The sequence below is a fragment of the Pelophylax lessonae genome, assembly GCF_965119305.1.
Source record: "Pelophylax lessonae genome assembly, chromosome: 8".
Taxonomy (NCBI): Eukaryota; Metazoa; Chordata; class Amphibia; order Anura; family Ranidae; genus Pelophylax; species Pelophylax lessonae.
In genome coordinates this window covers 194,649,888-194,676,858 of record NC_138775.1, presented here as the reverse complement: position 1 = coordinate 194,676,858, position 26,971 = coordinate 194,649,888, and the positions used below count along the sequence as shown (strand labels likewise).

At 45.3% G+C, this 26,971-nt stretch overlaps 1 protein-coding gene across 3 annotated transcripts in view; it reads right to left on the bottom strand.

Moving 5' to 3' along the window:
• Positions 1-26,971, bottom strand: part of EVI5 (ecotropic viral integration site 5) — a 340,313-nt gene that overhangs the window by 169,335 nt on the left and 144,007 nt on the right. For all 3 annotated transcript variants that reach the window (XM_082265052.1, XM_082265053.1, XM_082265054.1), the window contains exons 6-10: positions 16,651-16,776; positions 12,914-13,057; positions 9,862-9,951; positions 8,759-8,856; positions 3,795-3,855 (exon numbers count right to left, since the gene is read on the bottom strand). In XM_082265052.1, the coding sequence (XP_082121178.1) occupies positions 3,795-3,855; positions 8,759-8,856; positions 9,862-9,951; positions 12,914-13,057; positions 16,651-16,776 (519 nt within the window). The remainder of the gene's footprint in view (positions 1-3,794; positions 3,856-8,758; positions 8,857-9,861; positions 9,952-12,913; positions 13,058-16,650; positions 16,777-26,971) is intronic.

The following is a 26,971-nucleotide window of genomic DNA, read 5'->3' as shown; positions in this document are numbered from 1 at the left end:
CGGCATGTTAAGGTGTGGCAGGAGTAGAGGGAATTTCTTTCAAAGGGTTGTATCCCATTTGTAGGTGGATAGTGATAGACTCAGTTGGGGTCTAGGGCCACTACCTGTCTGATAATGAAAATGGAGGCGTTACCACAGTAAACACTTTAGGCGATTGGAGAGGGTTGCCCCATGTCCAAAAAGAGGAAGGTCTCACTTGATGAATTTTATAGTTATTTATTGGAGATAAAAGTAAACAAGTAGAGCCAATGTGTTTCCGGGGAAATGCCTCCCCTTTCTTCAGGGCTAGTATAGAGAGAAAACAGATACATAGTAAAACCCATAGCTGGGCCATAGGATACATACACAGTGCAAAAAGAAAAAAATTCTGTGTAGTTGAAAATTTCTAGATAAAATTATAATGCACAGCTGGTCTTCAGAATCATATTGCGAATATAGAATGCAAGCATATTAACATTTTAAATTATATAACAAACAGTGAGCACAGAAAAAAAAACACTGGAAAGCAATATAACCAAGGTTTGGCAACACAGCAAATAAAATGCTGACATGCCAATAACCACAGGTTAACAGGAAACTCCACAGGGCCACCTGGACAACCTTGTGGCAGAAACTCGAATCAGAAGAGGCCTGAACATACACCTTCATCTGCTATTAAGCAACTATGTGAACAGAAGACAAGGAGGCAGCTGTGCAAATCTCAGAAACCGAAAGATTATGCTGAAAAGTCCATGATGCACCAACAGACCTGGATGGAGTGCTTTACCAGGAAAATAGACACCCAGTCTCTAAACTCCTTAAACAGCCCGCACCACACCCATTTATTTTTGGGTCGTTTTAGCTTAGGACAAAGAAATGGCTGAACAACGTCCTGATTAAGGTAAATAGAGCAGCAAACTCAAACCCACCTCTCCACAGCAGATGGAAACCAAAAAGACATTTGAGAATAGGAGTGAAAAAGGGAAGGTCCCCGATAGGTTCAAAGGATACTTCTGAAAAGCCAACAGATGCACCGGGGAACAAACAGGAAAATCTGCATATGTGACAGCCTGTGGTAAACAGACAAAACTGATAGTTGCAAATTAATATGGCTCAGTGCCAAGTGTTGATCCAGACTATCCTGAAGAAAAGACAGAATTCATCCAACAGAGAATTTCCTAGAATGAAGAGGTGGAACTTCGTAATCTCCCACCATACTTTCCAGGTGGAATTGTAGACCCTTGACGGGTGGCTTTCCTAGGTTTTGAAAAGTACAGGGATGTCCGAATTGAGGAAACTCTTATCCTTTAGGACCTGGGCTTCAACAGCTAGGCTACTAATGCCAACGACTGAAACAGGATGTTAAACTGGACCTCATGACAGAAGATCCGGTATGATACAGAAGGGCCCATGGAGAGTCTGCTATGAGAAGGACAATGCCTTAGTAGCAGGTCTACCTGGGCCAGTTTAATCCTACGAGAAACCAGAACGCCCTCCAGTTTGATCCTGCAAAGAAAAGGAAGGAAAGAACTGCAGAGAAGGAAAGGCATAGATCAAAGTGACTTCATCCTGAGGAGCCAATAGGGCATTCTTTGTAAGAGGGCAGGGAATCCCTGGAACTGAAGGCAAACTTTGCTAGTTTGTGGCCCAACCTGAAAAGTAAGCGACAGAATTCTTGAAAAACCTGTGGTTGAAGAGTTCATTCTCCTGAGTACAGCTGTGCAAGTCCGTCTGCCTGCTAATTTTGGACAACATTAAGTAGGATAGGGCTAGAGACTGAAAGTCTAGCCTGTAACCCCCAGATAACACACTTCGAACTCTGGGGACCAAAATATCCTGGGAACATAGTGGCCACATGAGCCGGCAACTGTCACCTTAACAGAGGAAGGCTTGTTCCCAAGCATGGAGGCTTTTGGGGGTCCAGGTTTTGTGCCGGTGTGGGTTCCCAGGGTTGATCTTGGACCCAACAGCCTGAGATTAAAAGGAAAGGGCTCTTCGTTTCCTAAATTTGCCCCTGTGCTGAAAGAAAATCGGATCAGTGAGGCCCACAGGGGAGCTCCCTTTAAAAGAGATGTTCACCTTTGGGATACATGTTATACCCATTTTATTTTAGGATGGAAAATGTTCCCCACTGCTGCAGCAGCTCCATGTTGCCTTCTCTCCCTGTGACAGCAGTACAGGGAGAAGCTCCCCGCACTAGCGGTCACGTTTTTTTAAAACAATGTGGCCGAGCAGGGCTCCCACACTGGCTGCTTAATTTATTCAGAGCTGTATAAATTAAAGTTCAGACATCTTTTTTTTTGGCTGTCAGCTTGTAGTTCTCAATGAACTACCACAACGCTGTTGAGCGCTATCGTAGTTCACTGAATTTTCCTGTCTGTAAAACTGCCTGGCCTTATGATGTACAAGGCAGACCGCTTACACTGCACTGAGTCTGCAGGAGACCTGCATGGCATCAGTGATCTGCTGATGCAATGCTTTCCAGGCTCCAAAAAAAAAAAAAAAAAAAAAAAAAAAAAACGTTTTTGCAGGTAAAAAAACATTTCTTTTTTTTTTTTTTTTTTAAAAAAGGTGAACTTTTCTTTTAAGCTTACGATCTGTATTCCAGTAACCAATAGGCAAAGAAGACGACTAAGCTACTCATAACAGCTGTCTAAGCCTGGAACTGAAGAGCAAAGTAGTGCATGAACTGGGGTGTTTTGTAGCCCTTGCACATTCACATGTGTGACAGCCCTTTCTAAGTAACACACAAGCAAAAAAACACTGTCATGACACCAGCTCAATGTATCACAGGATATACAGGGCCTGTGCAACAAAACCGTAAAGCGTTGCATTAGCCAAACCAAAGCATGTGCCTGCAGTACCCAAAGGAGGAAGGGAACACACCAGTAGGCTCCTAAAAAGCAGGAACATGATCCAAGTACTCATTGAAGAAAATCCAGGTGGTCACAGGAGGCCCCCATAAAACATTTAGTGCTCTTAAGTTTTTGCCCCTATGGTGGGCATATCCGCCACAGGACTTTCAGGAACAAGCTTTCAACAGCACAGCTCTCAAAAGCACTCTGCTGATGGCTACACACAGTACACCAGGGGCCTGGAGAGTGCCATCAACTAAGCTCTGTGCCCATGGGTCACAATACAGGTCAGTCCTGTGACTTCCACTCAGAAGGGTTCAGGTGCAGCAGTCAAAGCAATGCTGATTATAGACTACGCTGGAAAGCTGCAATGGGGAGCACTTTAAAGATCTGCATCTGTTGAGGACTCTTGCTTGATTAAAAAATTGTAATCATTTGTTTCGCTCAGCAGAGACAACATTCAATCTCCCTGGACACTAGCAAACAAACTGAAGCATGATAGGAGTGGGAGCGTTTATTATTTAGTGGGGATGTCCAACATCTCTTGTTACCAGTGCCCAGTCTCCTAAAGGAAGCTGCACAACCCTATTTCTCTCAATAGCCTCATGTGTTCCCTAATGAATGATTAAGAAAAGCATTTTTTTAACGATTGCAGCTAGCATTGAAAGCCCCCCCCCCCCCTGGAAAAAAAAAAAATAAAAAAAAAAAAAAAAGGAAAGAATAGCGGTTAAACGCTTCCATCTAACAAAACTTTGTCCAAAAAAAAAAAAATCTAAAAAAGTATAAAATAGATTATCATACAGGGACAAATATGCGATAACCATTAGGGTTAGCTATAAATGTATTTTACAAATATTTCCACCTGCCTAAAATTATAATGTAGCCACAAAGGGCTGGACCCCTAAAAGCTGCATGGTTTGCTACCGCTATAGTTCTAGCCTAGAGTAACAGGCTACAAACCTTAATCTCAACTTGTTCCTCCATTTCCTTTGTCTTTATTGTAGTGTACTCCTTTTCTAACCTGAAAAGACAAAAAAAAAATAAAATGAAAGGGGATTTTGTGCAATTAAAGATTTTCTTCAGTATATATACAGAAGCTTTTTAATGATAACCACTACAACATTTCAGAAACTCAGAAGATATAATACTGCTAAATTTATATGAAAATCAAACGGAAGCCCTTTTACACGAAAGTCTCAATATACGTAAAGACCACCTCCAATTGACATAGCATTTCACATCAATACCCAAGTTATAGCAGGTTAAATTCTTGCATTCTAATAAACAGAGAACCTGTGAGGACAGAAATGTGCACAGCATATTGTTTGATTATCTTTAAAGGCATAGGCACCAGGGCTGTTATTCATATCTGCTTTACTTTTAAGTGAGAATATCTGCTTTACTTTTTAGTGAGAAATTTACAAAGAAAAGTATGCAGGTGGGGAATTCTGAATTTGCCGACTATCACCATCATCATCAAAGCAAGAATAAGGATGGCAGTTGCAGAACTTGACTCTTTTGAACAGGCTGCCAAGGAATTACAGCAGACCGAAAATCCGCTGACATCCGCAATACCATTGACATGCATTATGTCCGTATATCACCCGCAAACGGATGGGGTGATATACAGACATACGGAACGCCCGTGTTAAAGAGGCCTAACACCAGTAATATTGCCACGTTTGGACACACTGAGATTTACATTGTTCACCTAGGTCACGGTATTGATGGAATTGACTATAGAGCTGCACTATATGAGGGATCTATTTGCGGTGGGGTGTTAACTGTTATTTTTAGGTTCTATTAGGAAACTATAATATTTGGTGGGATCTTATATCCTTAGCACAGAAAGGGTCCACTATTACCATGGGATTTGTGGTCTTTACAAATGAGAAATAAAAAAAAAAACACAAAAAAAAAAGAGCAGAGGAGAAGCTGCAAAGCATGCAAGGAATGCAGAAATTTGTAAAAAAAAAAAAAGTTGTCCGCAGTCCCAAAAGTAAAAAAAAAGTAAGCTTATTTTGGATTGTCAAAAATAACTAGTGTTTGTATTGCTATTACAATGCTGATGTTATAAAATGAAAGTATGTCACAACTATAGATCTCCTTTAACCACTTGACCCCTGGAAGATTTTATCCCCTCCATGACTGGGCCATTTTTCGCTATTAAGCGATACGCTACACAAATACAGATTTCTTTTGGTGGCATTTGATAACCACTGGATTTTTTTATTATTTGCAATGTAGAAGTTAAGTCCACTTCTTAAGTTGTACCTACAGGTAAGCCTATAATAAGGCTTATCTGCAGGTACCGTGAATATCTCCTAAACTTGTGCGGTTTAGGAGATATATTTACACAGCATGCAGCCAGTGACATCACCAGAACGTGTACTCTGAAGAGACAGCATACTTATGCCGCATCTCTGAAGGGACGGCATACCAGTAGCATACATTAAATAAAATCTGCCAATACATGCAAGGCAATTTCCTTCAGATGTTTCGGCCTGGGAGACAGGGAAGGCAACACAATGTCTTCATTCAAATGACAGTCAGAAACCACCTTCGGAAGGAATGACTGACAGAGGCAAAATAACCACAAGGTGAGCGACAGGATAACGCCATCTATTCAGACACCCTGCATGCAAAGATGATAGCCACCAAAGAATGCCAACTTCTGGGGCAGCGTAAGCAGGGAAACCTCCCGATAATTTTCAAAGAGAAGCTTCAGTAGAACTGAAAGCACCCCATTGATTCCAGGGCGGCAACGTAGGCCGCACTGGAGGAACCATCCGTGGAGACAACCGTCCAGTACAGGAGAAGGATTTTCCCTGTCGAAGTGCCAGAGAGCAAAGCCACCTCTAGAGACCGTGGATCATTGACCCATTTCACCAGAATCTCTTTAGCAGAGATCTTGGAACAGTGTGGAACAGTGCAAACAGACCGACCCGAGGATGGACACCATCAGGCCCAGCATTCGCATGCAAGACCAGAGGAATGACTGACTGCGGAAAAAAGAAGCTGACTTGCCTCCTGCAACATCTGGAGTTTTTCCTGAGGAAGAAACACTCTGGCTGAGGCCGAGTCTAGAGTCAGACCCAGATAGAACCAAAGCAGACCTCATGAATGTTCAGGATCCCACCGAACTCCCTCAGCGTTTGCAAAGCACTCTCCAATAGTCTATCAGAGTAGTCGGAGACTACGCTCCAGGTACCCCAGTACTGTGATCCCACGCTGACTCAAATAATGGCAGTACCGGAGCTGACACTCCTGTGAAGACCCGAGGTGCGGAGGTGAGACCAAAGGGTCAGCACCACAAATAATGCTTCTTGTCCATGGCAAAACCGATGAAGCGCTGGCGACCAACACACTTAGAATGTGCAGGTAGGCGTCCTTGATGTCGACTGAAGCGAGAAGAAACCCCCTTTATGTAGGGACGCCACTACCATGTGAATGGACACCATGCGGAACTTCTGTACTCGCACAAAGCAGCTTCGCTCCTTTGAAATCCAGAATTGGACGTACCTTGCCTTCCCTTCTTCCCGGGGACTGTAAGAGGTTTGAGTAAAAAACCCTTGAAAATGTTACGAAGTCAAAACTCGAACAATGCAGGTTGGAAGGGGAAAAACACATTTCCAGAGGGCAAGGCCAAAATTGATCTCGTAGCCTGACCGAATAACTTTGTGGACCCACTTATTCTGTACCACGGAGGTCCATGGATCCAGAAACCAGAGAAGACGTCCCTCTACCCCAGATACGGATGAGGGCGCCCCTTAATGCAGAGGCAGCCTTGTCCGCAGGTCGGGTAGAACCCGCTCATGGCTGCCAGACCAGGTCCTCTTGGAACCTCTGGTGGAGGCCCTGACTTTTGATCCCTTGTCTTGAGATCCTGAGAGATGAAGAGGCCACTTCGGAGCGGAGAATGGCCCATGTCTACGACAAGGCTCCTTGCCCTTGGTAGCCTGCGGAAGAAGAGTACTCTTCTCTCTCCCCCCCCCCCCCCCCCCCCGTGAGACCCATGTCATCCAAGGAAGCTCCAAACAGACGATCCCCTACAAGAGAGAGATCAGATAAGGCCTTCTTAGAAGTCTAGTCTGCAGACCAGCATTTCTGCCAGACAATACGCTTAAGGACCACTGCTGATACAGCCAGCCTAGAAATCAAGGAGCCGCATACAAAGAGACATCACAGACTGTAGCCCCTGGACAAACCGGTCCGTCAGCTCTGCAAAGATGGGGGGGGGGCTTTTCCAAGTCACGGCGTAAAAGCTTATCCCACTCGGTCAGAGTTTGGGACACCAGGCATTATTACTTACCGCCACATATGGCGGGCCAGAACATCCACACTCATATTACATGGGCCTGTAAAGGTTGGAGACTCTTCAACCAGGATGAAAGTAACTCAATTTGACCTGGAAACCGACGAATCCCCTACAGGTAGGACCTTCCACCTTTTACACAGTAAATCCTCATAAGGATAGTGCAAGCAAAAAACACCAAAATCAACCACTGCGTTTTGGACAATCCCACTGCTTTGTGACACTTGTCAAGGTAAGCAGAAAGAGTAACACCCTCGCTGCTTTGGAAGTATGGGTACCAAAGGGAACTGGTGCCTCCGACACGGCAACAGCTGCAACCTCCATTTTTAGAGTTTCACGCACTGACACAAACAGTGCATCCACGAGCGCCTATTCAAGTGCCGCTAGAGGAGCAGAGGAATCATCCACACTATCTGAGCACTCAGGATGCGTGGACGCAGACCCAGTAGTGTCACTATATACTAAGCTTGGGGGGGGGGGGGGTTGCACTCCATAGAGGACATAATAAGACATGACCTCCTTATAAGGGGGCTGCCCGCCGTGACGCAGCCGCACAGGCAGGGTACCCCTCGCTAAAATAAGGCAGGTGCCCCACACACAATGGCGGCATGACTGTCATTAAAAAAGCTGTCCAAGCTGTCCATTTGGCCGCGGCCTACATTTTGGTGGGGGCCCTGCCTCAATTGCACGGATCCTTAGCCCGGCCGATGCTCAAAGGATAAGTGGGGGCTTCAGCTACACGCACTGCTTCAAGTCTCCATATTTGCTAGAAAATTAATTTTGCTTGGGCAGGTCCTGAAGGTGCAACTCACCATTATTTCTCCAAAAGATACATTTCATTTTTGTAGGACTGGTGGCCACTATGCTCACTAGTCTACTAGACACTGGTTTCGTAACTATCCTTGTGTAGTACCACTTTCGATGAGAGCAAGTGAAAGGACACAGGAGTCTGACTCACTGTCTGGCCAGCCCACTATCACTGTATCATATGACCAGGAGTATCACTTCCCACTGGTTCAGCTACCCACCCTCAATACCAAATACATTCATAACTAATTCCAATGGCATGATGAAGGGAACTGTAGTGTCTATAAGCGACACCATATAGTGAGTGGAAGTGATGGTGTCCCTTGCCTTACTTCGTTCAGGGGTCTGGCTGTAGGTCATGGTATTGGAAGGGGTCACAAAATGTATCTTCTAAACAGTTGATTTTAAATATAAAAAATGTGAAGCTTTTTATGTATATAATGTAATATAAGCAAAGCAGCACTTTTACTTGTACCCTGGAGTTCAGATTTAACACGCAAACTATGATAAATGGAATACAATTAAACACTCTGTACATGACCACACTGCATTTCTAAAAACTATTTGTCAATGTAAAGGGACACGCTTGTTTAAAACACTGCTGTTGATATTGCCCTCTTAACGTATTGTAACATTTTGAACGGTTGGAAAATGACCACTCTGTACTCTTGGCCTGTGCACCCCGCTTTTACCTCCTGCGTCTTTTAATGGCTCTGTATTTTTTGCCTTCAAAACCATAAAGAAAAAAAACCAAAACAAAAACACTATTTTAAGGCAAAACACTGTTGTAAAAATCACATACTTTTTCATCTTTTTTGCATTGTATTTGACTTGGTAAGCTGCTTGAATTAACTTTTCTGGGCCCCCATCGAACTGATGTGGAATGACTTTCTGAAAGTGCTGAAAGACAAAATACATGTTAGGACCAGGAAAGAAATGCTCCTAGAAATTGGATAACATTGTAAAGTGGCAAATTATACAAGAAATACTAGCATATATCAATCTTAAAGTGCAAGTCCACCCTAAAACTAAAATCCCTGCATCCATCGACAGCCGTGATCTAAAACTAACCTATCTAGCCCTGTAAAGAAGAAATCAGTATATAAACCTTTCTTAAAGCCGATCCGATCTCCAGCGGCAGAAGCTCTGTAGAGGACACAGCCGACAATGGCTGTTAAATGAATGGGGAGTGACGTCACCCATAGACTTACTATAGGGCTTCCGTTGTGGGATATGTCCTCTGCACCCGTCTCCACACCAAAGCCGCGGCTGCAGCTCAGTGTGGGATTGAGTCGGATCGGCTTCAAAAAAGGATGTATACTGATTTCTACTTTACAGGGTTAGAAAGGTTAGTGTTAGCTCGTGGCTATCTGTAGATGCAGGGATTTCCGTGTTAGGGTGGACTTCTACTTTAAGCAGCCAATAGATGATTCTAATTCCTTTCCTTCCACCATGGGTGGAGGGAAAGAAAATCGCTTGTTTTCCTACTACAGCGCTACTGTGTTCTGCCAGTGGAGGGGGCACAGAGAGCCTACCCAGCTGGCAGAACACAATTACTACTGCTAGCAGCTACAGCAGCCATCACATGCAAAAAACCAGAAGGATGGTTGGGTACAGTCAGCCAGCCCATAGATTGATCGAATCTTAGCCGGAGATTGAACGGCTTTAATATGTACAGCTTGCAACATTCAAAATTCTAAGTTTGCAAAACTTTCCACACGGAAAACAAGATAAGATAGGGGCCCAGATCAAACTTTCTAAGGGAACAATAGTCCGATTTAATTTAGGGTAAGGCCCTGAATTAAACGTGTTATGTTAACATTAAGGTGTTATAAACATTTTAAAACATTCTATAAAACATTAGTTTCAACAGTGAAACCTAAAATAAAAATAAAGACCGTTTACCTGTAACATGCCTTCCATATCTAGCTGCATTAACTCTGCCTGATTCATCTGAAGAACAGCGAGGCCTGCTCGAAAAACTATTTCTAAACCCTAAGGGGAAAAAAAAAATCTATATATTTATACATACACATTCAAATTTAAAATCCTAAATATAATGTTCTACATAACAGATAAAAAAACAGTAATTTGAAACATGCAAAGTAATAAACCCTAAATATCTCAAATATCAGAACCACGCTGATTAATTAAGCAACTACACAAAGCAACGGCACAAAACCCAACCATCTGGCTCTTGATTGAATCAGAACACTAAGATGGATGACTTTGGCCACCGCGAACCAAACAAAAATAAGTCAATGCGAGTTAAAAACATTTCTTCCGCAAGACCTCAGTGGCCCGATCACACATAAAATACATGCTCTGTATACTACATTGCTTATATTGTATTAAACTCTGTGCTTTGACACCACATTCAATAAACCTATTCAGGGAGGGCCACCCACGTACTTCTCTAATATGTTGCATCCTATATGAAATGCTGCAAAAAAACTACTGCATTTTACATTTATAAACATGTATAAACATAGCCCTCTATGGAGCGGAAAGCAGCATACACGTGTCCGCAAAAAACAGACAGATGGGGGGATACGTTCCCCCATCCGTCTAGGCGGATTGGATGACCGTTTGATGTAAACAGACAGGCAATCCATTTACATCTGACAGCCCGTAGAAAGCGGGCTGTGTCCATGTCTGCTCTGTATCAGAGGACTGAACACGGACCCGTCATCTGCCTGCTTAGCGGATCCGCTGGTGAAGTCTGCCAGTATGAAAGAGCTCTTACTGATGTTTAACAAAAATTCATTGTGTTTTAGTTGCACCAATCTTTTTTAATACTGGAAACCACTTTAACTCAAAACATTTTACTTTGGTTTTCAAATGAGATATTAGAATATGGTTGGGGAGAATTTCCCTCATCTCCAGTCTGGACAGGAAATAATGTGAAATATCTCCAAAAGAGGACAAAGACAGACCTGTACAGTTGTGCTCATAAGTTTACATACCCTGGCAGAATTTATGATTTCTTGGCCATTTTTTCGAGAATATGAATGAGAATGATTTGGGAAGGGGGTACATATGCGCCAGTTTCACTTTTTTTTTTGTCGGCAATGGTTTATTTTACATTCAGCTGGGACAGTTGACTCATCCATTGTAGAGGATGCAGTCGGTTTTACAGCTTGCTCCTTAACTAGCCATTTATTGGTAGCCGATTGTTAAGGAGCTACCAGCTATTCATTGGTAGCCGATTGTTAAAGAGGAACTAAACCCTCCTCCGACACTTACCTATAGGTAAGCCTATGATAAGGCTTACCTATAGGTACCGTAAATATCTCCTAAACCTACACCGTTTAGGAGATATTTACCTTACATGCAGCCAGTGACGTCACTGGCGCATGCGCTCTGAAGGAACGGCCGCTAGTGCCGTTCCTTCAGAGTCCCATGCCGTGACCGTCGGCTCCCACGCGCGTGCGCGGGAGTGACGTCACCGCGGCTCCGGCCAACCAGATGGCCCGAAGCCGCGATCCCGGAAGACGGGCGACTGGACATGTCGCCCGTCATACAGGTAAGCGGGCGGAACGGTGGGGGCTCGTTCTAAGGCATTTCGTGATGAGCTAGTATGCGGTGCATACTAGCTCATTATGTGTTTCTCTTTCAGGTTGCGAAAAAAAAAAAATCTATGGGTTTACAACCTCTTTAAGGAGTTACCAGCTATTCATTGGTAGCCGATTGTTAAGGAGATACCAGCTATTCATTGGTAGCCGATTGTTAAGGAGCTACCAGCTATTCATTGGTAGCCGATTGTAAGGCTCCATGTACACGGGACGCTGGAAATGGCCGTTTAGGAGCAGTTGGGCGTTTTTTTCAGAAGCCCCTGAACCCATCTACATTTTATCTTATCTGTCCATGTACACCAGGTCGTTTACAGTCATTTGCAGGCAGTTGCGTTCAGGGACTGTTTTTAGAACGCAATTATTTGCGTTCGAACGTGTGTTTCCCGGCGTTTCAAACGCACAAACGCGTCCGAACGCGAGGACCCGCGTTTAGCATTCGCGTTTTTCCATTTTAAAGGGGAATAATTTTTTTGACCTCTAGGAACGCTTCTAAACGCAAACGCCCGCTAAACGCGGGTGCAAACGCGACCGAACGGACGTTTCGAACGTCCTAAAAATTCCAGCATTCAAAAGGGACTTTTAACAATGTCCCGTGTACATGGAGCCTTAAGGAGCTACCTTAACAATTCAGAAAACACCTTAAGATTTAAATTAGTATCCAAACTCTTAATCCTGGACACAGGCGTTTAGGAGAGTTTAGTAGAGTTTAGCACCTGTCAGCGTTTTTTCTGCTCCAAAATGCACTGGTAGAGGTTTTTTTTTTTTTTTTTTTTTCTGCCAATAAACTCTCCTGCGAAAACACGCTGATAAAAGCCTTTGTGTGCATGAACAAATAGGATAATATGCAGGGGAGTTTAGAAGCAGTTATAAAAAAAAAACGTCTAACGCCTACAATCAACCAAACTGTAAAGACACCCAGTATGCAAGAAGCCTTATCTGCAAATATCCCCTGCAGAGCTGACCAGCAATATATGGCTGACATCTCCATTTTTAGAACACAATGGCACTAGATCATACATCTGTCACTTTCTATGTATATGAAGTAGGTAAATTGTACGCACATTTCCTGATACTTCTCATGCAAATTCACTCAATACAGCAAAAATTACAGGACACCAGGTGTGTCCTTTGTTCATCTATAATGAAGTTTAGACCATCTTACCAATATTAGCCAAAACTTTCGGTAAAGAAATGAACACCTATCAACATTTGTCTGCTTCACACAATAGACTATTCCCATTCATTGTCAGGACAAAGTGCAGAGTTGAATTAGTTCTTCTGAGTCAGCTTGTTTGTATACGAGTAACACACCAATCAAAAGCACTTTAAACAAACATAGCTAGGAGTCTATATGAATCATTGCATAATATTTGCCATCTCACCTCAGACATAAAAATATCAAAAAGTCTAGTGGCAACCGGTAGTGGGAAACTTGTTAGAAAAATAGTCAGGAACCAGGATGATGCATACATAGAGGTATGAAAACTCTGGGCTTGAAAGTGCACATAAAGCTCTGGAAGCTGCTCCTGGAAGAACAAAAACAGAGGCTTATTAATACATTCACAATCAGGAAAAACAGTGCAAGTGTCCTCACCCTGCCACAGATTTCTGCTTTCACTTAAATTTCCTCTACAACAAAACAAAAAAAAAAAAAGTTTTTTGTATACATTTTATTTAGGTATTTTACCTAGGTATTACATTTTTTATTTATTTTTTTTGCCTGCCACTTCCATCCAGCAGTTGAAAAAGGAAAGTCTAATACTTAAGGGGTTTTAAAAGCTACATTACTGCTGCGCTGTATATGCAGACATGCAGGGAAAAATATCACACAGCTAAATATTCATCTAAACTCGGAATGAACACACTCTTCTGCTGTTCTAGTACAGAAAGTTTAAAATATCAAATGTCTAAGCTTTGAAAGACAATAAAATTGATCAAAAATCACTATAGTTTCCCTTTATAATAGCTGCAAGCTTTGTTTTAAAACAATTTGCCAACAGACCTTATGTTGCGATTGGGACATTTTAGCAGAAAAAGAATGGAGAGCCCTCACAGGAAGTTAGGACCATCAACCACAAAACAGTAAGGATGGAGAATTTGGAAAACTACTGGCAAACTGCAGCGGTTTTCGGCAACTTATTTAATACCTTCACGCCAATAACAAAATAATGGCCGGGTGGGGGTTTCATTGATCTGACTGGACGTCATACGACGTCCTTCAGAGAAAGCACTGCGTAAACTGTTGGCGCTATATAAATCCTGTATAATAATCACAGTCGCTCGTGCGCGCCCCCAGAGGTGCGGTGTGTTTTTCTGACACACCGCATCTCCAATCTCGGTAGAATAGTTATGACGTAGGCTCTTTACTATGTGATCAGCTGTGTCCAATCACAGTGTAAATAAGAAGTGCCGGTTATTGGTATTAAACTACTTGCGCTGACAGCGCGTGAGGCGAGACAATAAGCGACATTAACAGTGCAGTCCCATCAGTGATCCATGCCAGGGCTCGCCAGTCAGTACCCATAAATGCTGCCCATCAGTGCTGCATATTAGTGCCTCCTTATCAGTGCCCATCAGCGAAGGTAAAAAAAAAAAAAAAAAAACTTACTCTTTACAAAGTTTGTAACAAACTAAGAAATATAACTTTATTTTTTTCAAAAGGTTTGTCTTTTTCCGTTTAGCAAAAAAATAAAAAACCTCAGTGGTGATTAAATACCACTAAAAGAAAGCCCTGTCAAAAAAAAAATAAATTCTTGGGTACAGCATTGCATGACCGCGCAATTGTCATTCATCCCACGTTCACACTGAGCGCAGGTTTGAAATCGTGTGAGTTCAGCTGAACTAGCACGATTTCAAACAGGCATTTCAGTCTGTGAGATCGGCCCTCGAAGTCACCAAAAGTATTACAGGAACTACTTTTGGGAATCAGTGCAGCACCGCAAAGTCAGCTTCGCACTGATTCAGATGGTGCCGTTGCCAGCAATAGGCTCAGATTTGGCATGCGATTTGGCAAGCGATTGACATGTCAAATCACCCGATGTGAACAGGGACTTAAAGTGCGACAGCACTGAAAACTGAAATTTGGCCCAGGCAGGAAGGGGGTGAAAGTGCCCAGTATTGAAGGGGTTAAAAAACAGTAGAAATCTGGAAGTATGCAGGTCCTCCCTTAAAAAGGTGCATGGAGGACTATCAAAATGTGTTTTAAAGGTTAGCAATTCTAAAACGTAGCCAATTAGTGAGAGCTGATGTTTTCCAATTATTCAGTAAACTCATTAGGCTAATTATAAATTTAACTAATTTTAACTCCACCCAAGAGAAAGTGTGTGTAATAGACTTACTTTAGCCGTAAAAGGCAAAAAAAAAAAAAAAGTTATACACGTTTATGTGTGTACATTACATCACACCAAGAAAATCTCAGAAAATCATTTTTGACATAATGACTAACACCATAGGATATTTAGTAACACCATAGGATATTTAGTAACACCATAGGATATTTAGTAACACCATAGGATATTTAGTAACACCATAGGATATTTAGTAACACCATAGGATATTTAGTAACACCATAGGATATTTAGTAACACCATAGGATATTTAGTAACACCATAGGATATTTAGTAACACCATAGGATATTTAGTAACACCATAGGATATTTAGTAACACCATAGGATATTTAGCCCCAAATTAATGTAGAAGGCATGCCAATAAATTCAACTTCTGCCTTCTAAATTACAAACTCTCTGGCCTGGTGCTTCCCATACTATGTGTAGCCAACAGCTTCATTAATCCATTACTTTTTTCACCACTGCCTCAAAGCCAGTAAAGCTGTCAAGATGTCAAGCTGTCAAGCTAAGGTAGAGCAGAAATTCTAGATAGGAGGACACCTCCTCTGTCTAAAACCCGATTTGTAATTGAGTGTGCAAACCTTCACTCAAGGTATGGTTTATGCTGTGTAGGAGTTAATATGCGAAGACACCATATAGTAATACAGTAAAACCTTGGTTTGAGAGTAACTTGGTTTAAGAGCGCTTTGCAAGACAAGCAAAATTTTCAAATAAATTTTGACTTGATATACAAGCGATGTCTTGATATACAAGTAGCCTCAAGTCACAGCTAAGTATAAAAGAGAAGAGAGGCGCCTCTAAGTGTAGCAATATGGTTACATTTAATGAAGGTTCAACATTTAGCAACTCACATGGTTGATGATTGGAACAGGCACATCTAAGGATGCAGGCATCCAGGCTAAAGCTGTTCACATAGACCGTCCTCTGCTCTGCTATCTACTTTATCCCTTCCATGCTGCCCCTCGCTTTCAGATCGCTTTACTGCAGGGTGGTCTTCCCGGTCAGGATTACAGACTGGCAGCCAGCGGTGCAGAAGATAGTCTAAGTGGACAGCTTTACCCTGGATGCCTGCATATTTAGGTGTGCCTGTTTTATTCATCAACCATGTGAGCTGCTAAATGTTGTACCTTCAATAAATGAAACCATATTGCTACACTTAGAGGCGCCCCTCTTCTCTTTGATACTCTGTAGCTCCTGGTGGATTTTGCTTCTAATCCCCTTGTGGAAGCGGCTATTTGTGGATGGATATTTTATGGTTATAATGCAATGCTATAATCTTTTTATATGGACTATAAACTGAAGGATTTATGAATAAATGGTTGTGGAACGAATCATCTGAGTTTCCATTATTTCTTATGGGGAAATTCGCTTTGATATAAGAGTGCTTTGGATTACAAGCATGCTTCCGGAACGAATTATGCTCGCAATCCAAGGTTTTACTGTATTGTAAAATAAAGTGTTTTAATGATTACTGGACTAAAAGGACTTGAATATTAAGATAGATTAAGATTTACCAAAACCATATAATATGAGGTCAAACCTTAACGCTTTCAATTTGTATGCAATCAAGACAGGCCCTTGTACTACACAGTTGAAGGTAAATCTAAAGGAAATCAAAAGTTGTATAGTGTGTATCCAGCTTTACAACCTATACATGAAAAGTGCATAACCATTTAGGCAATTCAAGAGAGCGACTAATTAACAGGTAACACACAGAATCCTAGACATGTAGTCTTATTTATACAAAGAAACGACCTGCATCTTTACTTACCTGAATCATGCATTCAAACTGATACATACAGAGTCCTAACTCAGCCATGCTGGGTTTAAAAAGCTCCCTTAATCGATAGTCTTGCATTAATTTTACAAACACACAAAAAGCTTCTTCCTCAGGCATCTGAAAGATGTAAAATGGGACCAAATTATTAAAAGTTTATACTAGAATAGAAAATAAAAATGCAAACTTATGCAAAATGTAATTATATGGAACACATACAGTGTTTCCTAAGAAACACTAAGTGCCGGTTCACACTGATGCGGCTGCGCCGATCGCATGTAATGTCGGAGCGCACTGCTCCTTCATTACATGCGATCGGCTGTGCGGTGCGAGTTTAGCCATTCACTTTGTATGGCTAAATTCGCAACGCACCAAAGACGCACAGGACCCTTTTTTGCAGCCGCATCAGGATCGGATCGCACAGCGGTTCTCACTTGTGCGATCCGATACTGTGCGAACTGCAAGATCGCACTGCAGTATGCGATCAAACTGGGGGTGTCGTTAAGATTACATTGACACCCCCAGCGTATCGCATATGGCAGTGTGAACTGCCGGGGGTGTGTTTGCGATGCGGGAACAGGCTGCGAATTCGCAGCCTTCCCGCATCGCATAAGTGTGAACCGAGCCTAAGGGTCTGCTCACACCAGCTGCTGCATTACAACTGGTGCACATTGCAGTATCTTTGCAGCATCAGCAGTGCTGATGCTCAGAGCCTGAATCGCCATAATTTTTTGTTTTTAAAACAAACTTTATTGAAATGTCACACAGTGCCATTTCATAAAGTTCCACTGACTGGTTTGCGGCGATTGCACTGCATCTTACAACTGACCTTTTGTCCACCCAAGTTGGGTGAAAAAAAGTAAACAATCTAATATTTAAGGCCTTTACCCTTATTGTAATTATTAGATCAGAAATTTCATAATAGAATGTCTAAAGGCTTATAAAAAAAGTACAAATTTGATAACAGGAAAATCCGTAATGGGAGGTATTGTCCCTACAGCAGTGCAATGAGAAAGAACAGGTGTCAAAGAGCAACTAAAGCAGGCCATACACTGATGGAAATGTAAACGATTCAGCAGGCAGCAGATGAATTTCAATCCAAGTAGGGCAGGCTGGTTGATTTGTACCCGAGTTGATCAGTAGATTGACCTCAGTGCAAACTGTTGGAACTTCCCTCCTCTTTCAGCGCAGCTGACTATATTCAGCAGATCTCATCTGTATTCTGACGGCAGGGAGGTCTCCCCACCGTCAAAAGTAAAAAGATACAGCGGAAAGAAAATGGGATTTTTTTGACTTGCAATAAAATCCATTTCTCTGATGTTCATTGATGGCACAGCTCCTGATCTTCATGACCATTGGGTTATACTGCCCCCTACAGGAGTAGAACATTAATTAATCTGAAAAAAAGAATCTGGCTACGCCTATGGGCAGTCCCAGGGGGTATACTCCCTCGCTCTGCTATAGTCACTCCGTTTTGTTACAAGCAGTGTCAGAAGAATTACAACATCACAGAGGGGTGGGTGGTGTGTCCATCAATTAACATCAGAGAAATGGATTTTACGGTAAGTCAAAAATCTAAATATCGTTCAATGAAAGACAGCTCCTGATCTTCATGACCATTGGGAGGTCCCAAAGTAGTGTTAAACATGAGGGGTGGGAACAGCAAGAAAATTACCAAGGCCAAACAGTAGCCAACCAGGCAAGAGGAGCTTAACCAAAAACAACTAGAGCCCACCTGAAAAAATACAATACACCGTCAAAGAGGATGTGGTCCTCTAAAGAACAGCCTGTAAAACCTTGTGGCAAAAAGAAGCATCCGCAGATGCCAACACATCCACTTTATAGAACTTTGTGAAAGTGTGCACCGACGACCAGGTGGCCGCCTTGCAAACCTGCATCACTGATGTCTGATGATGGCAGGCCCAGGAGGCACCAAGTGCCCGAGTAGAGTGCGCCGTGACAGGGAAAAGGAGGAACCTGACCCCCTGATAAAATAGGCCTGAATAACCATCTGTCTGATCCATCTGGAAATAGTCACAGAGGAAGCGGACAACCCTTTCCGAGGCCCATCCTTGAGCACAAATAGTGAGTCTGACTTCCTAAAAGACTCTGTAGCTGCCAGGTACACCCAAATTATCCGGACCACATCCAAGGCATGCAAGGCATTTTCCTTCAGATGTTTAGGCCTGGGACACAGGGAAGGCAACAAAATGCCTTCATTCAAATGAAAATCAGACAACCTCTGGTGAGGAACGACAGACAGGGGCAAAGAACCACCTTACCTCTGTGAATCACCAAGTAAGGTGGACAGGATAACGTCGCCAGTTCCGACACCCTGCGCGCAGAGGTGATAGCCACCAAAAAAGCCACCTTCTGAAACAGTGTACGCAAGAGAATTGAGACTGCACTGGAAGAACCAAATGTTGGACCGCCTGAAGAAAGGTGCACACCAGGTAGTGTGGCCAAGGGTCATTGGAAGAAGACCGCCAAAGCAGACACCTGGCCCTTAATGGTACTTAGGTAAATTTCTGTTCAAACCCCCCACCCCCCCGGTTGAAGGAAGGTCAAGATCTGAGCCACCGAGGAGGATGAACCTCAAGAGACTCACACCCCCAGGGATGTGTACGGCAGAGAGGGCTGGAACAAAACATTCTGCCCACCTTAGAATGCCGGCTACCTCCAGAGCCACCAGGATACTTTGTGCCCCCTTGGTGATTGACATAAGCCACGGCCGTGGCATTGTCCGATTTAATGCACACTGGACATCCCTGAAGACGATCCGTCCAATGTACCAGGCACAGTCTGATCGCTCTGAGTTCCAAAACATTGATCGGTAGTCTGGACTGTCTGGCATCCATGGGTTGACCACTGTCCAATTCAAGAGGAAGGATTTGCCCAGCTGAAGCACCGGAGAGTGAAGCCAACATATCAGGGACTCCTTTGTTCCTTGGCTCAGTTGGATCTAATTGTCCAGAGACTGCATAGTCTTGTTCCATTTGGCCAGAATCTCCATCTTGCAGGGACCGCGTATGGAGCTGTGCAAATGGAGCTGCCGCGAAGGTTGACACCATCAGGCCCAGCACCTGCATTCAAGTTCGCAGGAATGACCATTTGCTGGACAGCAGGAGATGATTTGCAGCCTGCAATTTCTGGAGTTTGTCCAGAGGAAGGAGCACTTTGAGGCAGAGTCCAGAGTCAGACCCAGATAGTCCAGCTTTGTGGACGGAACCAGAGCAGACTTCTGAAAATTCAGAATCTAGAATCTAGTCAAACTCGTATGGTATGGTGATTTCCAGGTTTTCCACCAGAGCAGTAGGAGACTCGGCTCACAGAAGGAGGTCGTCCAAGTAGCCCAGTACCGCGATCTCCCCTTGGCGTAACAATACTAACACCGGGGCTAACACTTTTGTGAAGACCCGAGGAGCAGAGGCAAGACCTAAGGGTAACGCCACAAACTGATAATGCTTCTTGCCCATGGCATAGCGGAGGAGGAGGGCCCATGTCTACAACGAGGGTCCTTGCCCTTAGTAGCCTACGGAAGAAAAGTACTCTTTCCCCATGTGAGATCTTGAAAGGGGAGATCAGTCAAGCCCTTTTTAGAAGTCTTGTCTGCAGACCAGTATTTAAGCCAAAAGACACGCCGAAGGACCACTACCAAAACAGAGAGCCTCCCGGTCATGGCGTAAAAGCTTAGCCCACTCAGTCGGAGTTTGCGATACCGGGGCAATGGTGAATACCAGCCTCGGTGCTGAACCAGCCAGAGTGTACATATTGCGGGCCACAGCCTCCGCCTTCCTGTCAGCCAAATCCTTAAAGGCCGGGGACTCTTCAACCAGAATCATGGTTGCCTTGTTCAATCTGGAAACCGGAGGGTCCACCACCGGTGGAACAGTCCGCTTCCTAATAAGGGACTCCTCGTAGGGGTAATGCCTAGTGAACCGCTTAGGGACCCCAAGGGGATGCTTTGGTCCTCCCCACTCTTTAGCGACAATTCTGTCACAATGGCCGGAGAAAAGAAACACCTTTGCCGCTATAGATGGCTTGTGAGGACCAAAGGGAACCTGCGCCTCTGTCGCAGCTGCGTCCTCCATCTTCATGCACAAAATACAATCAGTGCTTCCTCCAGCGCCTTTTCATGCGCAGTTGCAGGTATGGAGAAATCATCCTCACAAACTGAGGATTCCGGACACATGGTCGCAGACCCAGCAGGGTGACCCACATCCACGGCGGCCGGATCAGATTCAGGATCTGATGAAACCGATGAGGCAAGGGGCGCTTTTTGCTAGCCTGTCGCCCGAAAACCACCTCCACCCAGGACACAAAGGACTCTAGGACTGCCGTCAGTGCATGGATGGAAGGTTGGGACCTGCAGCCTCAGAGAGGAGATCAGGTGGGAAGATGTGCTCCAAAGACTCCATGGATCACCAGGGGGACCCCACAAAAAGTGTAAAACACTGCAAAGGGACAACCCCCACCCCACTGGCAGCACCACCCGATCACCAGGCATGAAGCACCAAACCCCCCAGACTCACCGACCAGCAAAACAGGCACCTGCAACCACCAGGATAATCTGCACTCCACATGCGGCAATCAGGAAGAGAAAAGATCCAGGCGTCCGCACCAGGTGATGAGGAGGGGCTCCCACCGCCACAATCGCCACCTACAGGGCCCCACTGTCATGGCCGCCACTTTTATCAATGGCAAACCAATGCAAGATGTCTGCCGGACTACACAAGCATGGCCACAGTGCATAGAAACACAGGCTACAGCAAAATGGCGACACCACGAGGCTCCCAGGGACCCAGAAGAAATCCCTAGGCCCAGGCAGGAGACAGGGGGGCCCTGGCAGGAGCCACCAGGTACAACCACAACCCCCCTAGCACAGCCAATCAGCCAGTCTCCTCCGGCGCAACCCCCGCATCGCCACCATAGTGCCCTGCCCCCACCCCAGGATGTGGACCAGACCACCCACACAGCCCCAGCCTAAGTGGAGGGGGAGGTACGGTGGGGGGGATAGATGAAGTGGGGTGCCTAATGGGAAGGAGGGGAACACTGGGGTCCACGTCCACCCCAAAACCCTCCAGGAGGAGAGGGGGGGGGGGGACAGCTACTCACCATAACAGGAACCAGGTGAGCACTACTGCAGACAGAACCCCCTCTCCATCAAAACAGGGGGGGGGGAGCTGTCGGCCACAGGAGGAACAATGCGACTCGGGCCGAGTCCCGGTCGTATGCAACCTCATGAGGCGTTTAATTCACAGGCCAGCGAGCATCCAGCGAGGCTATGTCGTGGCTGACCTATCGCGAAGCTGAGGTCCACGCATGCAAGCTGGCCAGACTGGGGAGATCACTGGATCTAGATTATCCAGCCGTCATTCAGTCCGGCAGTGGATTGCAGAACTCAGTGAAAAAAAAAAAAAAAAAAAAAAAAAAAAACACACACACACACACACACACACACACACACACACAGGAGGAAAATTTCTATCTAAAAAGAAAAAAAATTGCCAGGGCCAGAGATCCCAGCTAGGAACTAGGTCCTTACTCCTGACTAGGCGGGGGGGGGGGGGGGAACTGAGTAAGAGGGAGTATACCCCCCGGAACTGCCCATAGGCATAGCCAGATTCTTTTTCTGCCTAGTGTCCTACTCCTGTAGGGGGCAATATAACCCAACTGTCATGAAGATCAGGAGCTGTGTCCGTCAATGAACGAAAGAGAAAACTTTTTTTTTCGTTCAGTCCGCTGGTTGAATGAAACAAAAAGGACTCATCTCTGGCCTGCTATTTATGGAATGGAAAGAATAGCATTCACAGAAGAAAAGGATAGATTTATATAAATCCCAATCATATCATAATTTATCAAACACACGCTCCCATTGCTGCATCAGTATTAATAGTTATTGAATAATAAACCAGGGGTAGGCAACCTTAAGGAGGAACTAGTCTGCTCACATAACTGTAATAAAAAAAAAAAAAAAAAAAACATCTTTTCCATTCTGAAGCCTCCCTCCAACCACTTTGTTTGTTTTTATATGTACTGTGATTCTGTACTTGCCAAATATGCTGCATAAATCTCCCTCCACTAAGCCTGGCTGCAGCCATTTTAACTGTGGGCAGCTGAAGCTGCTGACTGTTCACTTCCTGGATTTAAAGATACACACACGCATACTAAATATAGAGATCTATCTCAGACACACACACTCACACCACCGCTTGCCTGCATATTTCTCCCCTCTGGATGAATACTCTGATCTCTGCAGTCTCCCGTTATCTCTGCCCTCATCCACCCCCCTCCGGCTCTGCAGCTCTCATTGGCTTTCCTTTGCCTTACCTCTCCTCCCTTGTTGGCAAACTTTCACAAGAGAGAGAGCTGTGCATGTCATTAGCCTAGGCTAATCACCAGACAAGAAAGAGGAAGTGAGCTGTAGAAGGCATTTACTGTGGGGGGTTAAGCAGAGAGTTTCCATCCGTCCAGATTTGACGGATCGGATGTCAGCGGACATGTCTCCGCTGACATCCAATCCCCCATAGAGATGCATGGGGGGACCGTTCAGATCCGCCAAAAAAACGGACAGGCGGATCTGAACGGTCCGCCTGTGTGAAAGGGGCCTTAGGGCTAAGTCACACAAAGCTGGGGTAGTAAAACCCTGCGATTGAGTTGCAGATTTACTGCTCCCACTTCCTACCCTCTTTAGCAGCTGAGGCAGAAGCCAAAAGGTGTACAAAATGCTGCAGGAGGAGTTGAACTCCCTGTTGCTTTTGGTGGTTGCTACGGCCTTCCAATTGCGACCCATTCAAGTAAATGGGACCACTCTGCAAGCTCCCCGCAGCTGAATGCTTCTGTGGGGTCCAAGTGGTTAAAACAGGTGGCGAGAAAGCAACACATCACTGCCTGCTTAACACCTTGTTTGCTGTAGAGCGGCCTCCTTCACTTGAATGGGTCATGCTTGGCAAATGCTACACCTACTAACCATGACAGGGCATACAACTTCTGCTACGTACACCCCTGGCCACTGCAGCTAAAGGGGGTGCTGTTGGGGCAGAGGTGGTAAAAACACAAAGGGGTTTTACCATCCCCAAACTACAAATGTAAATGAACCCTCACTATTCTGAGGCCCCAATAAGGCTGCTTTCACACTGATGTGCTTCAGTTTACCTGCACCGTGGGTGCAGTGCATCAGTGACCTTTTTGGGTTAGCTGCACTTTTCCATAGACTTCTATTATATCCCGCAGGTGTGGTGAAGTTTCTGAAAGCACAACAAAACTCCTGCATTCAGAAAGTGCACCAATCTGCAGGATATAATTGAAGTCTATGGCTAAGCGCAGCAAACCCGCAGGAAAGCTGCAGGTACGCTGCACCCACGGTGTGGATAAACTGCAGCACATCAGTGTGAAAGCAGCCTTATACTATTATGCCCAGTGTAATGCTTCACACTGACCTGAAGAGCCATTCTTTCCTGCTGCTGGCACCTCTCTGGAGACAACTAGCTTGGTCAAGGGGTGGAGTGCAGTTGGCATCACTCCGCATGGGAGAGAAGCCAGCACTACAGAGGTGGCATTGGCCTATGCAGCTCTTGCTCCTTACTACAGCTCCAACTTTACATGTAATGCCTCTGCATTGCACTACAACGGCGGATCAGCAAGCCCAGATCGCGATCAACCAGCCACCTGGCCATGATCTACTGGTTGCTAACCCCCAGTTTAAACCATTACACTCATTGGTGGAAAATGTATGTGACCCTCTAGAATAGCAACATAAAAAGAAAGCAAGTTATGCATACCAATTATAGAGTCAGGTGCCACGTGATTAAAGTAGAACTTTACCAATAACTTGATAAATAATGTTCTTTAGTAAGGAACATAAATTCCCCATTAATAATAATGCTATCAAAATTACTGTGCGCTGTATTCTCCAGCATTGCTCCAGTTTCTCCTTGCTGGAGGCTGCCATTTTTCTTTAGCCCAGAGACCCTGAACAAGAGTAAATCATAAAGCGGGACTAAACACATTGATTTTATGGTTTCAAAAAACAGTGACATTCCTGAAATGCCAGGATTGCTAACTGTCACATTTGTGTCCTCAAACTGTCAAACCATCAAATTGCTGGTGTGATAACGGATTGTGTGGACAGCACCCTGGCAATAACAGATCAAACAATAGCAGCTTCCTTTGCTATAAATAATAGGAGTGTTTAATTCCGCTTAAATGCTGTCAGCCGATCGGCCCCTACAAATTCAGCAGTGCCTAGAAATACCTAAAATAGAGAGCAGCTGAGCATGAGCAGAGCAGGGTGAGAGCAGCTGAGCATGTGCAGAGCAGGGCGAGAGTGCATTACTGGATTTTAAACAGTATAGGCACTTATTTTATATGTTTTACATAGCTATACCTGCAAAAAAGTGGCCAGCCTGAAGTGATCTAGCAGGACTTAATTTTCTGACTCTAGCAACTTCAGGGTCCTGGCTTGACCTGCCCAGCCTAGTCTTATCAAAAAGACAAAGGGCCCCAGTTGCTAAACCTTTTAAAAAACGTTAAGTTACAAGCGAAGTACTGAAAACTGGAGCCTCTATCACAATTCAGTCCATCAGTTTAAAAAATAAAATAAAATAAAAAAAAAAAGGAAAAAAGCCAACGTTATTGCTACTCACTCTAGGATCAACAGGGCCGGTGCCAGCAATAGGCAGGTTAGGCGGCTGCCTAGAGCGCCAGGGTAGGGAGGGCGGCAAAATCATTTTTTTTTCCAGCAGTGGCATGGTGTGGCAGTCTCCTGCGACTTGCGGGAGTCTCCCGCCTTTGGCCGGCGGCTCGCAGACACCCGCAAGTCGCGTGTAATCTCCCGGCTGCCGCGGGAGTCTTATGATACCTGACAGAGGGGAGACTGAAGCGATGGAGCCGAATGCTGTAGCCGGAGGATGACGTCAGCGCTGTGAGCCGACTGACACTCCGATGCTATGGGACTGCTTGTCCAAGCACCGTGACCACACAGTGCCTTCAGTAGCGGTGTGCGCCCCGTCCCACTGCCATACCAATACCATCGGAGTGTCGGTCGGCTCACAGCGATGACGTCATCCTTCGGCTGGACATATTCAATGGAGCTCTTGTGGAGTTCAGTCCCGAAGAGGCGCGCAGAAGCATCCGTGGAGTCCCAAAGCCTGGACTCAGTCCCCTCCAACCTCCTCTCTGCTCCAGCAACAGCAGTAAGGGAGCTGCTGGAAGGAGCAGCAGAGCACCTTCAGTATCAACAAGGTATTGAGCATCATACACTGAAACAGACCTAACTGTACATACAGACTGGGATGAGGGGGCAGAGGAGGGACTGAGGTTAGGGACAGGTTTTGAGGTCTCTCTCTCTCTCTCGCTCTCTCATCTTCCCACCCTCTCGGTCACCCCCACAATCTTTGTCAGCCCCCCCATCTCTGTCAACATCCTTTCTCTCAGCCTCTCTCTATCCACCACCCTCCATCTGTGCCCACCAATGTCTCTCTCAGCTGCCCTCTCTGTCCACCACCCTCTCTCTAAGCCCCTCTGTCTCTCTCTCTCTCTCTCTAGGCCTCCCCCTCTGTCCACCACTCTTTCTCTGAGCCCCGTCTCTCTCTCTCTCTCTCTCTCTCAGCCCCCCTCTGTGTCCGCCACCCTCTCTCTGAGGCCCCTCTCTCTCAACCCCCCTTTCTGTCCGCCACCCTTTCTCTGAGCCCCCTGTCTCTCTCTCAGCCCCCCTCTGTGTCCGCCACCCTCTCTCTGAGGCCCCTCTCTCTCAACCCCCCTTTCTGTCCGCCACCCTTTCTCTGAGCCCCGTCTCTCTCTCAGCCCCTCTCTGTGTCCGCCACCCCCTCTCTGAGGCCCCTCTCTCTCACCCCCCCTTTCTGTCCGCCACCCTTTCTCTGGGCCCAGTCTCTCTCTCTCTCAGCCTCCCTCTGTGTCCACCACCCTCTCTCTGAGGCCCCTCTCTCTCAACCCCCCTTTCTGTCCGCCACCCTTTCTCTGAGCCCCCTATCTCTCTCTCAGCCTCCCTCTGTGTCCACCACCCTCTCTCTGAGGCCCCTCTCTCTCAACCCCCCTTTCTGTCCACCACCCTTTCTCTGAGCCCCCTGTCTCTCTCTCCACCACCCTCTCTCTGAGGCTCCTCTCTCTCAACCCCCCTTTCTATCCACCACCCTTTCTCTGAGCCCCCTGTCTCTCTCTCTCTCAGCCCCCCCCCTGTGTCCGCCACCCTCTCTCTGAGGCTCCTCTCTCTCAACCCCCCTTTCTGTCCACCACCCTTTCTCTGAGCCCCGTCTCTCTCTCTCTCAGCCCCCCTCTGTGTCCGCCACCCCCTCTC